The following is a 15794-nucleotide window of genomic DNA, read 5'->3' on the forward strand; positions in this document are numbered from 1 at the left end:
TCTCAAATCTTTTCACCCAAACACTATCTTCATAATATTTTATGAGATTTGAAATACAAAGAACATATAAACTACTAATTTAGATATCTTATACTCGTGATGAATTGTTAATTCAGAATATTCAAATTTGACGATGTATTTACTACGATAATAACTCAACAACTAAGTAATATTACTGTGATATACAAGTTGAAAATCAAACTTAATTGAATTAGTAATTTTTAACCCTCGGGCGGATTGTGAATGGCAGAAGGAACGTGCCGGAATCGAGCTTAGAATTCTTAAAACTCGAAACAAGCAAGGTCTGGGTTTGACAACCCGCGTGGCGACGCCCGGTGGAGGAACGGCATACGAAAAAATATCGGGCCTGCTCTAAATTTGATAGACCCCTTTATATGCGTTACGTGTTAATTGAATAATCATCTAAATATGACATTTTTATTTCAAATGGTTGATTTTTGCATATTTTTATTTAAGATCAATTTAATAATCTAATCTAAAATTTTAAACATATTGATAAGAATATGATTAGATTTGAAATATTACTATATATATATATATATTTATAATAGAGGATCTTTCATTAACTATCTTTCAATTAATTGGTGAAATTTGAGATAAAATTACGATTATATACTAAATTAATTTATAACAAAACAAAAAGTATTAAGCAAATTAGTCATTTTATAAACCATTAGATTTTTTATTTATCAAAATGACATTAACTTTCTAATATTATTTTATATAAAAATTAATGTATTTGTTGCGTTTAATAACTATGTATTTACAAAGACACTATATTTTTTGTATTTTTAATTTTACAATTTATTTTTTCTCTTTTTGTTTTTTCTTAAAATAAACACAGACTTTACTTAGGATCGGGTGAACTAGGGCCTCCTCGACTGAATGAGTCTTCAATACTCAGTTTAGTTCAGTTGTGGTTAGGAACTGGACTCTTGTATTTTCTCATATGTCGATGTCAGTTGACCAATAAGTATGTATGTGCGAAAAGAGGTCAACTGACATATTGAAAATTTGTATTCAAATGGCAAGACTGAAATGTAAAGTGTTCGACTGAAAGATACATGCCACAAAAAATTGTTTTTGAATGTTCGGAAACTCAATTATTTCTACGTCATCCCTTCTTTCCCTTGGAAAGCTTCTACTAGAAAATTGAGTATCACAAACGATTTGTAACACCCTAATTCAGCTAAGACTTACACAACCGCCTACAACTGAAACTCTTAGACTTAACTCAAGAACTCAGTTCCTCGATTGATTCTCTTACAGAGATTTGCAACACCTCAACTGATATATTACAGTGAGTTTAAAACTTGATAGACTAAACACAATATGATCCTACACTTGATCAAATATCACTTGAAGCATGTGCTTGATTACTTTGCTTCAATCACTTCTTGAAGCTCTTTAGTTGACTTTGTGAGTGAATAGGCTTGCTTGATTTTTCAGAGTCACTCCATAGTTTCTCAACTGATCTCGGTCTGCTAGTTATAGCTTCCCATTGCAACGATCTCATTCAAATAATAGTCGTTCAAATACATAGTCATTATATTGTCTTGTAACTTCTGACATCCGTACTAAAGTAAGTGTTACTACTTTAGTAATACGGGAAACCTTAGCCAACGGTTATTGGCTTTGATTGATGGTCTCTGAGAAGTTGATCGATTGATTGTAATATTGACAGTTCACATTCACTTTAGTTTCTTTGATTGGTTCAGTTGAGACAAATCAGTTGGCTTATGGTCAACTGATTCGGTTTTGCTCTGACATCCGTACTAAAGTAAGCTACTGCTAGTATGGGAAACCTTATCCAACAGTTATTGACTTTGACTGATGGTCTCTGAGAAATTGATCGATTATTGTAATATGTCAGTTCACGTTCACTACAGTTTTCTGGATTGATTTAGTTTAGACAAATCAGTTGGTTTATGATCAACCGATTCAGTTTTGCTCTGCTCAACTTAATCCAGTTTAGCTTGACTAGTCCAGTCGTGGTTCCATTCAGTTTAGCTTTGGGACTAGTTAGCTCAGTTCAATTGACTTGTCCAATTGAGTAGCTTCAATTTCAGTCGTGGACAAGTTCAGTTCTCAAAATGATTTTGCTTATAATTCATGATCATAGTTTTATCAATACCAAAACTATGAATGTTTTCAACATAAACATACAACATAGAAAATACTAGTATAAATAAAGATATGACTGAAATATTTTAAAAATAAAAACTATTTTAGGGACTTTTTTTAATCAATAAAGTTATATAATTGGTGTATAATTATAATTTTAAAAAAAACTTCACCAAATCAATTACTCTCCCCATCTCACTCATTTAGACTATATGTTTTTTTTCGTTAGTCCCAATTATATTGTCTATTTTTATATTTAATGTTATCTTTCCTACTTTTTTTCTATCAATTTATTCTATTAAATTAATATCATTAATTACTTGTACAATTATTTTTTTAATTAAAATTTTCATTAAATAAGGGCAAGGTAAAATTGGAATTTTTTTAAAATTTATTTTTCCAAATACTTTCTTAATTTGTGTCAAAACATACACAACCTTAAATGAGTGTAACAGAGAAAGTAAGAGTTAGAGCCTGTTTGGCTGAGCTTATAAGCTCTCCAAAACAGCTTATAAGCTGTTTTGGAGCTTATAAGCTTCAAAAATTTGTTTGGCAAAAAAAATTTAAAACAACTTATAAGCTGTCAAAATAAGCTGTTTGACAGCTTATAAGCTGTTTTTAAAAAAGTACCTGGGAGGGTACTTTTTTCAAAAAGATCTTATTTTAATAATTTTGTTCTCCAAAATATCCCTAGTTATTTTTATTAATTCCTTTTTTATCCTGCACAGATTTTTACGACCTAGCAATCTCTATACGCCTCTTCCTTTCCCAGCCCACTCTGCGATCTTCTCTTCCCAGCGCTGAAGTCTTCGGCACTCCAGTCCAGTTCTTCTCTCCCGGCGCACAAATTCTCCCACTCGGTTAGATTCTCTTTTTTGTTCATCCGATTTCTCTGTATTTCCTTATTTTCCAGACGTAGTTGCAAAAAAAAAAAAAAAATCGCGACACTTGACAGAGCGATTGGATCAAATTATTGTCGAGTTTCTGTGCTATTTTCGTTGTTTGGGTGTCACTTTTAGTTTATTTGATGTACTAGTATTATATTATTGGGGTGTGCTTTGTGAGGCTACATCTTGAGGTTTAAATCATTGGTGACTTTTTAGTTAAAAATCTAGTGATGTTTTATCTGAGGACTGATTAAAGGGTGTGAATCTTCACTGAGTTTCTGAAATTAATTTGAAAATTTGTAGGGTGTAAAAGGAGGAACTGTGTTAAAGTAGGGGGAAAAGATTGTTTTTTTTCCTTCTTTTAATGGGACTTTTGGTTTGTTCTTGGATGTTTCTTTTGTTTCCTGATAATGTGTAAGGAGTTTTAGGATCTTACATCCAGTCTCGATGAATAACACGGGATTTTTGTCTGATTTGTGTCACTTTTTGTGTCATACCTCGAAGAATTTATTGGATGTGGCTTGGAGATATGAATTTTTTTTCTTATGAGATTTAGGGTCAAAGCTAGTATAAGTTTCATCCTCATGGTCTTTATCATATAGAAATTTGTAGAATAAGTTATAAGCTTAGTTTGTGTTTGGATGGTTGTATTTTGTCTAGATGAAGATATTTGATTCAAGAAAAGATTTTTAAATGACATCTATTAATCCGTTTGGAATCCATGACATGACACTTACTAATACAAGATATTAAGTTAGATCGATGATGAATTTGAAATTAACCTATGTATATCTATCCAAACAAACAAGTGATTCCCAAACACATCGCTTTTTAATTCATGCCAAATTCTGTTTTGATTTTCTGATGGTAGGAAGTAGAGACATCGACGGTTGTAAAAAAAGATTGTTAACATTACTAACCTTGCAATAACATCCATATAGCAAATCTGATCTCTGTACTATGTCATACGAATGCTTCCTAGCTAAGTACTTTAATGTGTGTTGCAAGCTGCTTGCTAACTCCGGTCAACATGGTTTCGATTTTTGCTGTGAAATTTTCCTTATTTTGGCCTAATTTTTGTGCATTGGAATCGTCCGTTATGTACTAGTATATGTTTTATGTCTCAAATTTATGGTTTTCAATTTGTGGCCAGAGTATTTATAAATATGTTAGTATGTCAGAAAGTCAAGAACTCGTATAAATCAGTGCCTAGAATATTAAATAATGAAGTATTTTTTTTCTTCGCTTGTGACTATTTTAGAAGCTTAATATTGATATTAATAAATATGGTGCATGTGGTGATGCAATTATACGTGAAGATGTGAGATTAATAAATATTTTTTTAGTATAGTACCAAATATTCATGCAGTAATAGTATTTAAATTTTATTCATGCATTAATACTTCTTGTCAATTTAATATTCATACTCATATTTTATGATTAATAAAAATTATATGTTTAATTTGATTCATAATATTGTCTTGAAGTCATATGTTTATGTTAAAAATATGAAATCAGTATCTTATTTTAGTTTTTGGTTTGCAATATAGTTTGGAAATGGAAAATCAAGACGATACAAATAAAGGAGTCATGTCAAATCCAACTTTGAGTAAGAATACAAGTAAAAATTCAAATAAAACAAATCAACAAAATGAAGGGCGTTCATCTGCAAGGTGGAGTACATTTATGTCCTTGAAATTTGTTGATTTTTGTGAAGAAGAAATTTTATTGGGAAATCGGCCAAATAGTCACTTTAATACAAACGGCTGGAAAAATTTAGTGAGAAAGTTCAATGAAGCAACTGGAAAAAACTACGTGTACAAACAGCTTCGAAACCATTGGGATTCTATGAAAAAAGATTGGTTATTGTTCAAGAAGCTTATGCACATGGAAACTGGAATTGGTTGGAATTCTACTAATAATTCTCTTGATGCATCCAATGAATGGTGGGAGAGAAAACTTAAGGTAATGTTTCTATCTTTATTTATATAAAATTGTTTATTCATTCATTGATTCTTAGCTTGATAATAATATACTTTTTTATTGCAGGAAAATAAAAATTATGTCAAATTTAGAAACAAAGACTTATCAATCATTTGGTTTCGATACGATCGATTATTTTCTGATGTTGCTGCCACGGGAGAAAGGACAAGAGCACCAAGTCAAAGAAATGTGCATTGTGTTGATGACAATGAAGAGATTACGAAGGAAAATGACAGTCTTCCTGAGTTTGAAGATCATGTCGAAATCAATGATGTTGAGAATAATGAGGATAGAGGATTAGAGAATGACGTAAGTTTTGGAATCAAAGAAACAAGTAATATGGGTAATGACATTGTATTTCCATCTTTGTCTTCTTTCAAAAGAAAATTTAATGGAGATAATGGTAAAGAAAGGAAGAAAATTTCTGGAGCAGCATCACTGAAGGAAGATATTCACTCTCTTTTGAAGTATCTAGAAAATAAGAGCATCTCAACCTCTACACCTTCGACGGAGAAAGACATTGAATCTGCAATGGTGATATTAAATAATATTCCTGGAGTAGAGCATAAAACCGAGCTTTGGTGTTATGCTTGCAATTTGTTGAGCAAAAAAGAAATGCGGGCGATTTTTCTAAATCAACTTGATAACGATTGTCGTTTGGCCTGGCTAAAGTATAACCATGACATGAGCAAGAAAACTTATTGACTTTGATTGTGGTTCGTACCCGTGTGATCTAAGGCATTCAGTAGTTGAAGTTGATGATTTGTTTTCTAGTTTTGCGACTTTATTAGTGGTTTTGCTACATATTTAATCTTCTTTTTTTATTGTTTTTTGACTGAGAAACATAATATAATATTTTATTGAAGTTAATCATTTTTTTTGTTTTGATATCTCATACATATTTTCTTCTATGATTTCTATAGTTTAATGGAGCCTTGGGATGTTCGACACTGTACTTTAAATGATTCAAATACACTTTGTGAGGATGTACAAATTGAAGATGAAGATGGAATCCATGACGATCTAGAACGGTTGATTATATGCAAAATAACAGCACTTAACATTTTAACATATTTCGAGACTTATATTGATAAAGTTTCATGTCGTACATCTGCGCGAACGGGTAATAAATTCATAGAAGAAATATTAAATGGGCATGGAATAAGGAGTTATCAAGCCTTTCGTCTGACAAAACATGTATTCTTGGATTTATGTCATGAGTTGACCCAAAAGTATGATCTGATCCCTACTAGGGGAATGTCTATCTATGAGGAAGTAGGGATTTTTTTGATGACTTGTGCTCATGGTACAGATAATAGGTTACTGCAAGAGATATTTAATCATTCAGGTGAAACCATTTCAAGACATTTTCATCGAGTTCTCAAGGTTGTTGGGAAGCTAGCTGAAGATATAATTAAACCTCATCTTGAGTATAATGATGGCAAAGGATACCACATGCCTCAACATCAACGATACAAGCCATTTTTTGACGTATGTTATATATATTTTTTTGAAGATCATAAACTCCACATATTCATGTATTAAACTTATTTAATATTCCTAATATACTGAAGTGTTTGTTTTTATATAATTTATAGGATTGCATCGGGGCAATTGATGGCACACATGTTAAGGCACGATTACCACAAGGAAAAGCAATCCCATACATTGGACGCAAAGGTTTTCCCACACAAAATATTCTAGCAGTTGTAGATTTTAATATGTGTTTTACATTTGTTTGGGCTGGATGGGAAGGAGCTGCTCATGATAGTAGAATATTTGGAGAAGCTATTCGTAGACCGGAACTTAATTTTCCTCTCCCTAAAGGTAAAAAATATTACTTGGTTGATGCTGGATATCCTCATATGCCAGGATATATGGGTCCGTATAAAGGTGAAAATATAAGGTATCATCTTGAAGATTTTCGCCGAGCTAAGAACTTGCAACTACGTGCACCAAGAAATTTGAAGGAGAAATTCAACTTCTATCACTCTTCTTGTAGAAATTGCGTTGAACGTACATTTGGAGTTTGGAAAGCAAGATGGAATATTTTGGCTGATATGCCTTATTATCATATTGATACGCAAAGAGAAATTGTGCTGGCAACAATGGCCATTCACAATTATATAAGAAAGAAAAATATTTCAGATGAGGCATTCCGAATTGCTGAGTATGAAAATTATCAACCATCCACAGAACATAATATTTCTACTGCAAACTCTACGATAGAGAATGAAGATATTCCTGGCAATACATATTGGATGGCAGTGCGTGATTCTATTGCTATGGAAATTTCAAGAAGTTGACGATAATTTTAATGATACATTTTTTAATGTTTTTAATTAGTTGGTCATGTGTTTGATATTGTCACTTGGTTGTTTTTATTAATTTAAATATATATTCAATTATTTATTGGTTTATCACTTTGCTTGTTATTGAAATCAGGTTTATGTTCTAATTTTTCTTTTCTTTTTTCTTATGATTTTTTTTAAAAATTGTCCAACGAATTATTTAGTATTATTTAACTACGATTTTTTTTTAAAAAAATATTAATGATGCATTACAATTTTCATTTTTTCTAAATTTAAATATATATATATATATATATATATATGTATTTTTTAAATATGAATATAAAATAGATTTAAATATTATATATAAGTTTAACATTTATTTATAAAATAGCAAAACTACTTCATTTGTTTATATATATAACTATTCATATTACATTAATAGTATTATACCCTTTTGGTAATTTTGTTACTAAAAAGATCTTAAATTACCAAACACATCAACATCTTTAAGTTGTTTAAAATAAGTTTATCCAAACACTTTAACAGCTTATTTTGAAAATAAGACCTAACAACTTATAAGCTCTTAAAACAGCTTATAAGCTCTAGGACCTTATAAGCTGTTTTTAATAAGTTTAATACTATATATATCTATATTGTATAATTAATGGTTTTGGTGAAACCGAAAAGATATTTGGGGTTGATATTGGATTTATTATCCTTTATGAAGTAAGAGTGAAATGTGCCCGTAATTAATTAAAGATTTAGTAACCGATACATATATCACAAATTTAAGAGCTTTTATAAAACTTATCGCACATTTTATTTTGTTTTAGTAAAATTGACTTCCCCATTTCACAGCAACTAAATCCATCGACGAAAATCACTGAATATTAGCTAGGAAAAAAATGGAATTAAAATTATAAGGTAATGATTAATTGGTTTCATGTTAAAATAGTCACAAGAGGTTCATTGAGGCGATTCAAACTTAGTATATAAAATTTCTCAAAACAAAGTATAAAAAAGGTAGCATTATTAATTTATTATTATGCATATAAAACTAAAGTTACCAAATACAAATATACTCAAAAGTAAACATAAATAAGTCACATAAGTGAGATGGATTTCTGATTTCACCCGACTTGTAAAACATATTATATTTTATGTTAAAAATATTATTATTACTTTTCATAATTATAACATTTATAAACCGGGTGAATTTGCTTGTTTTTCACATACATAAATTAAGAAAATTATTAAAAAGAAGTTACATACATGCAAACTTTATATTTTATACATATTTAATTCAGTAAAAAATGATTACACGTTATCCGACCCACACAAACAAATGAAGCTTATATGAACCACACAAACAAATGAAGCTTATATGAACGAAGATGGTAAATATGTACTCATTATTATGATCTGATGATATCCATACAAGTAGAAAAACTAAAATAAGAGAAGGGAGAAATATAGAGAAGTGCAACAGTAGAGGGACTAAAGTGCAGTTTTTGAAGGACTGCACCGTTGGAGCAAAACATGCTTCCCCACAAACATAACGAACTTTTCCCCTTCAAAAACGCGCAACCTTCCTCAATCTGTCTCTCTTTCCATCCAGGAAACAGGAAAATTTTCCACAATTCGAATCTCAGATTTCATCTCCGGCACCTGAGAGCGCCCAGCCACACAGAATGTCATTTTCGGATTCGGAAATGTCCTCCCACGGCGGAGAGTATAAGACTTTCCGCCAAATTAGCCGCGATCGTAAGCCCCTCCCCTATTGGTTCCATATTTAGACTAGATTTTTTCTCTGCATTCATAGATGTATCTGTAATTTATGATGTCCGGTGTTGTTATGACTTCGGAGTTCTAAAAATACGGTCAATGAGAGGTTTTATGTTTAAGGCCAGGTAGATGGGGATTTCTGTTTAGAAGACGTGGAGATAGTGTTTTCGTGACTTGATCACCATTCAGTTTGGCTAGCTAACACAGTTTTTATCATGAAAAGCTTTAAACAGATGGAAATCGCATCAGTGGGTATCGATTTAGCCAGGAAAATGGTTGAAATGAATGCAAATTGTAGTTTTGAATGTTTATTTGCAATTGGACGTTTTATCTAGTCTTCAAGAGCATGACGACTGCATAAATCATAATTGTTACTTTTGGTGTAAATCTTTGTAGGTTTATTGTATGAAATGCTCCAAACATCAAAATCTGGAGACTCAAGATCCTCATGGAAGGTATGTTCTATCTCACAGCACGTTACATTTCTTTTGAAGGAAATTTATTCAATCCACATTTCATGCTAAGATACTTTTATGTCACTCTATCAGTACCCTTACTTATTGTTACTCGTTTACAGAGACTAATGAAAAGCCATTTTATGCGTGACTGGTTATAGAACTAAAACTCATGAATAATCTGCATAATTTGAAGTTATTGAGCTTCTAATTAGCTAAATTCTAGGGGAACCCCAAATCTGTTGCACAGGGACGTTGTTTTGTCTGTGATTTGTTTATTTGATCGGAGTGGCTTGAAATTAATTCAGGGGAAATATAATTTGTACCTTGTATATTTTTCCTCATCTACTGACCATCGTTTCCTGCTTAAGTGTATCGCCCTATAAATTTAAACGAATTACAAATTTCTGTCTTTTAGACTTCACTTCAATGAAATTTCCTCAAGCTTGTTTGGAATATTTCTTTGACAAAGTACATTATGATTTGATCAAAAAAGTGGATTGATCCAAATTTTTATCAGTTTGTAATATTGTTTCACATACTGGAAACCTGTATTCACGTAACTGATCAATCGTAGATATCCAAACAAAATCGCTAAAAAACTTTTGCTATCATCTTCTTTTCTGCACCTTTTGCTTTTTAAGATGCTCAACTTAACTACGGGATTGTGTTTAGGTACTCATCATGGATAAGGTTACAGTAAAAGTGATGTCACACTCATGCAAAATGGCAGACATCACAGACCAAGGAGTTTCATGTAAGCATTTATAATATTTTGTTGTATATGGAAAGACCTATCAAAGATTCACTTTTATCCAACATGACATTTTTTCCCTAGAGCTTTTCTCCTTCATTGATCTTTCACCACAAAGTTTCACACTTCTTTTTCCGAATATAATTATGAATTCCTAATTTTTTAAAAGAATTTTGCTCATACTTGTTCATATACGTAAATTGGTTGGCCAATCTAAAGGCTACAGTGGCTTAGTTCTAGTCTTCTATTATATTTTTGGCTTAATGTTTCATTATATTTCAGTTACTCAAACGTCATTACCAGTTTTCAAGTTCTTATCATTACAATTTTATGTACTCATTCACTTTATCAGTGGTGGAAGACCTTTATAGACGGAGACAACCCTTGCCTTCAATGGATGCCATATATTTCATTCAACCTTCAAAGGAAAAGTATGCTTCTTTTTCCATTATTTTCTTCTTTCACAGGCATTATTTTGATATGAATGAAAAGTTGGTTATATTTGTTTCATCATAATATCTTAGAGAATTTTGAATAACTTTAAATTGTGTTCTGCAAGTTACAGTAATCTAAAATCATATTACCAACATTCTCATGCTACTGTTTGAGAATTTGGTACACCTTTATCTCCTGTATTAGTTTTTCTTTCATATGCTATACAGTTGGCACTAACTTGATCTCATCAAGGTTATTGATCTAAGCCGCACAAAGGTGAAATTTTCATCAGTTTTGCTTTCAATAGTGCTATTGCATCAACTAAAACCATCAGCACACGACTTCTATATATTATGGTCTCCTCAACATTTTATATTTTTTTAAAAAACTACGCATAAACAAAGTATTGATGGCCCTCAGTGCATATTCTTCTATTGCTATACCTGGACTGTCTGTTTTATTTTCAAGGAGTGTTCAGTGTATATACCATCTGAATGTCTTGAACTTACAGAGGTGCAATTTGGTTGGATTTTTTACTTGACTCAAAAGTTATGAAATATATTTTAGTAGTAATTTTACAAAAGTTGATGCAAAATGTAATAAATTGAAATTACGGAATGGTGAATGAAAAGTGAAATAAAATCAGCATTGTTTGAACAAAATACAGAGAAAAGTGTGTGATAATTATGAATCAAAATTGATTTAGAATGTGAGACAATGACTTGGCTGATATTTTAAAGCAATATCTTTGGGTTAAGTTTTTGGAGGTATGGATAAAATGATGAATTTTGAGTCGACTTTAATGGAATTGAGTCGAAGAGGTCAAACAAACAAAGCCAGAGGTTTTTTTTTTTAAAGAATTATGTTTTCTTTTCCCAAATCACCTAGAAGATTATGGAAATTTGAACTTCCATTTTCACTAAATTATAATATGTGAGTTGATCTTCTTAACGCGCCATTATCATGCAGTATTTAGTATGGAGATGTTACTGTCCTTTATTCATGTCCAGTAGTAGACCCTCTCAGAAATATTTTATGCTATGAAAAAACAAGGACTTGTCAATCTAGTTCAGTGTTGCTGGAATATCCGCAATTCACTTTTGAGGCAGATTTTATTTTCCTCATTTTCTTTTTGTTTGGAGTAAAACCTATATAGTTATTCCTTTTACCTTTTTCATAGTGTTGCCTCTTTTTAGTTAATATATTTTATTCTACATGAATTGACAGAGAATGCATGAACTGATTATTAATCCTTGAATACTTCACAGTGTTATCATGTTCTTGTCTGACATGTCCGGAAGAGAACCTTTATACAGGAAGTATGTAATCAAAATTTTCTTCCACTTAAAAATATTTTCCCTGCTTATGTGGTGGTGACGAGACTTAATATTTCCCGTCTTCTTGTTCCGTTAATCCTTCTGCTGCAGAGCATATGTATACTTCAGTGCGTCTGTGCCAAAAGACCTTGTTGCTCGCGTCAAGAATGATACTAGTGTTTTACCACGCATTGGTGCATTAAGAGAGGTCGGCTTCTCCTGAGTTTTCTCATTGAATATCTCTACATGTTTCATATTTATATTTATTATGGATAACTAGAGCATTTTAAAATACCGTCTGTTCTTCGGAAAATTTACAGATGAATTTGGAGTACTTCTCCGTAGACAGTCAGGTATTCTTAACTCATTCCGGTTTGCCCATTTTTATCATGTCTACTCAAGAGTGTTTTTAAGTGTAAAAGCAAGAAGTAGCGTAATTAGGCTTCGCTTCATCTGCAACTTAGCATGGCATGTCGGTGAAAAAGGTCTTGCATGCCAAATAAGTTCTACCTAGTCATATTTTTCTGAATTTCTGAATTTGTCTTTTGGGAATAATCATTACTGTAATTGGATGCTAAGTATGCCTCATCCTGCATCAGTGTAGCATTTTACTTGCAGGGATTCATCACTGATCATGAAATGGCCCTGGAAGAACTTTATGGAGATGATTCTGGAAATTCTCGCAGATTTGATGCGTGCTTGAATGTAATGGCCACAAGAATTGCTACGGTTTTTGCATCATTAAAGGTACCAACAAAAACATCTGTGTGCTTGACTAGATCCTTCAATGTACCTCCTCGGACAGTTTAGAAAATTCCATTTTGTTTATTATCTTTTAGCATCTCAATTTCTCATGGCAGAGGTAACGCTATAAATTTAACTATTACCAATACCAACACGGAGACGAGAGTTCATATGTAGTATATAATCTTTTGTTGGTATAAAAATAGTTTACATTTATTGGCCTCACAGTGTTTTGGCAGTGGTTTCCTACTACTAGTAGTTTGTAGAGATTAAGTGTTCACACAATTTGCTGGTGGAATAGTTTCACATATTTTCCAGATCACCTGATCTTGAATCATGGTGTTAAGCTAGTTCGGGGAGTACTGAAATAAACAAAATGGAAAACCAAAGATAAAAAAAAGAATGTAAAAGGACAAGTATGTCAAAAACTGTGAAAATGAATTGAGTGAATTTTCATCATCTGGTTTTCTATCTCATGCGAGATTATCTTTCTTTTGGATTTTTGTATTCCACTTTCAGGAATATCCTTTTGTGAGATATAAAGCTGCCAAGGGACTTGAAGATTCCACAATGACCACGTCTCGGGACTTAGTTCCTACTAAGCTTGCCGCAGCGATTTGGAACAACATATCGATGTTTAAATCTTCAATCTCCAACTTCCCTCAAACAGAAACGTGTGAATTACTTATAGTGGACAGATCAGTTGATCAGGTGTCACGATTTATCTGATAATCTTAAAACCAGGCAATTCAATTATGTTTGTAAATTTTTTCCCTATCAAATTCATCGATGGAATTGCTGTTCCAGATTGCTCCTATAATTCATGAATGGACCTATGATGCTATGTGTCATGATCTGCTTGACCTAGATGGAAATAAATATGTGCATGAGGTAACTACTTTTGTACAAATTTCATTGATACTTGTGGAGTTTTCACAATGCATATAATGTATGTAAGGTTCCAAGCAAATCAGGTGGTCAGCCTGAAAGAAAGGAAGTCCTTTTAGAAGATCACGATCCTGTCTGGCTTGAGCTCCGGCATGTTCACATAGCTGAGGTGCCATCTCTTGCTTCAAAATTTTCTATGCAGTCTCATGAAAGTTTAATATGCAAATGATCTTTTCAATTACTTATTAGTCGTGTATCAACGGGCTTTACCAAATTGAAATTTTCAGGCTAGTGAGCGGTTGCATGAAAAAATGTCAAATTTTGTTTCAAAGAACAAAGCAGCACAATTGCAACAGAGGTCTGTGATGTTAAATGCATGTCACCTTTTTTTTTTGTCATGATATATTTATATTACTATGAAATATTGTGTAGTCTTGAAGTCAAAGCCAAAAGTAAGTGAACAATCTTTGGTATCACGTAGTCACAATTGGAATCTTTATTCATATTCTGAAATGTGCTTTTGTAGAGTGGGATAAATGATGGATGTCATCATTAGACAAAATTTCTTTCGAAATTAATGGAAAAACAGGACGGCAATTATAAAATACCTGAGATTCTTATAAACACGAAAAGTGCATCTAAAACTTCGGCTGAAACCAATCTATCACAATCTAGCTGTGGAAATTTATTGTACTTGATTTTCCTACATCCGTTTACAGGATCAGCTTCAATCAACAAAATTTCAGCTAGATAAATAAGATATTATCAGTTAGATTTTAATTTATTATCCTTTAAAATTTTGGCCTTATATCTGTTATAATTTTTCAATATCTAATTCTCGAGTCTGCTTTTGCATAGAGATGGGGGTGAGTTATCCACCAGAGATCTGCAGAAAATGGTTCAATCGTTGCCGCAGTATAATGAACAGATGGAGAAACTCTCTCTCCATGTTGAGGTTTGTGTTTCCTTCAAAGATGAACTTGGAATACTCTTGCTAAGCACTTAAGGTACTTCATGTGACCGGAGACACAACTTGAATCTTGAAAGCTTTTTATTCTTAAAGAATTCAGGAACCTCTGGGAAATTTTTCCTTTTGATTTCACCTTTACACCAGCAATTCTGATGTTTTTCCTGCTGATCACTCAAATTCTGCATCATTCAATCAGATTGCTGGGAAACTTAATAAAATTATCAGAGACTCGGGTCTTCGAGACCTTGGACAACTGGAGCAGGATCTTGTATTTGGAGATGCAGGAACGAAGGAAGTAATTAATTTTCTACGAACAAAGCAGGTAATCTTTTATAATCTGTATCGAGCAATCCTTCAAACCACTACATTCTTGGTTCATCTCTATCATGGTAATAATTTGTTTCACTTTCAGGAAGGAATGTGCGAGAATAAATTGAGGCTCATGATGATGTATGCTTCTGTATATCCAGAAAAGTTCGAGGGTGACAAAGCAGTAAAACTGATGCAGGTTCTTCTTTCAGAGTTAATTTGTATTTGCATACCTTGGAGTTGCATATAGACTTTGGAAAATGTGTCGATGACACAGGTTCTGTTGATTAGATTGATATGGATTTCATAACTTTTCTCACGATGGTGTAAATTTTGAGCTGATTCTTGACTTTTTGAAACTACTTAAAGATGGTAATGAATTAGGTATATAAAAACTATATTTTCAAGGAATACATTCCATCAGTTTGGGCACGCGTAGAAGCCTGACTTAACCACTTAACCTCCTAGTAAAATTAATGAAGCCCGTGCCTTGAAATTGCCTTAGAGCAAAGTTGTTGGATGTTGATTTATCGAGATTGGATGGCAATTATTTATTCCCTGGATAAATTTGATATCAATAAAAATTTTGTTTCTTCAGTTGGCAAAATTATCACGAGAAGACATGAAGGCCGTGAAAAATATGAAATTACTTGAAGGAACGGATACAAAAAAGACTTCACATGGGACTTTCTCTCTGAAATTTGATTCGGCAAAGGTAATTCCTTTCACTAGACAACTGCATACTGGTGAGCCATGTCATCATTCTAGAACTGAGGCCTGATAGTCTCTAGTTTTGTTTGCTAATTAGAGGAAGCAAGCAGCAAGAAAG

The 15794-nt window shown here is 32.2% G+C and overlaps 1 protein-coding gene across 1 annotated transcript in view; it reads left to right on the forward strand.

Annotated features, from left to right (window-relative positions):
* Nucleotides 1-8942: 8942 nt before the first annotated feature.
* LOC140865991 (SNARE-interacting protein KEULE-like) overlaps nucleotides 8943-15794 on the forward strand; it is a 9378-nt gene continuing 2526 nt past the window's right edge. The window contains exons 1-17 of the mRNA XM_073270843.1: nucleotides 8943-9073; nucleotides 9491-9549; nucleotides 10225-10306; nucleotides 10656-10734; nucleotides 12007-12057; nucleotides 12166-12262; nucleotides 12375-12407; nucleotides 12673-12801; nucleotides 13318-13509; nucleotides 13606-13689; nucleotides 13757-13855; nucleotides 13974-14044; nucleotides 14545-14641; nucleotides 14853-14978; nucleotides 15069-15164; nucleotides 15564-15680; nucleotides 15774-15794. The exon at nucleotides 15774-15794 is cut by the window's right edge and continues 57 nt beyond it. Of these exons, the coding sequence (XP_073126944.1) occupies nucleotides 9001-9073; nucleotides 9491-9549; nucleotides 10225-10306; nucleotides 10656-10734; nucleotides 12007-12057; nucleotides 12166-12262; nucleotides 12375-12407; nucleotides 12673-12801; nucleotides 13318-13509; nucleotides 13606-13689; nucleotides 13757-13855; nucleotides 13974-14044; nucleotides 14545-14641; nucleotides 14853-14978; nucleotides 15069-15164; nucleotides 15564-15680; nucleotides 15774-15794 (1506 nt within the window). The 5' untranslated portion in view covers nucleotides 8943-9000. The remainder of the gene's footprint in view (nucleotides 9074-9490; nucleotides 9550-10224; nucleotides 10307-10655; nucleotides 10735-12006; nucleotides 12058-12165; nucleotides 12263-12374; nucleotides 12408-12672; nucleotides 12802-13317; nucleotides 13510-13605; nucleotides 13690-13756; nucleotides 13856-13973; nucleotides 14045-14544; nucleotides 14642-14852; nucleotides 14979-15068; nucleotides 15165-15563; nucleotides 15681-15773) is intronic.

This window comes from Henckelia pumila, chromosome 4 (genome assembly GCF_033568475.1).
Source record: "Henckelia pumila isolate YLH828 chromosome 4, ASM3356847v2, whole genome shotgun sequence".
NCBI lineage: Eukaryota > Viridiplantae > Streptophyta > Magnoliopsida > Lamiales > Gesneriaceae > Henckelia > Henckelia pumila.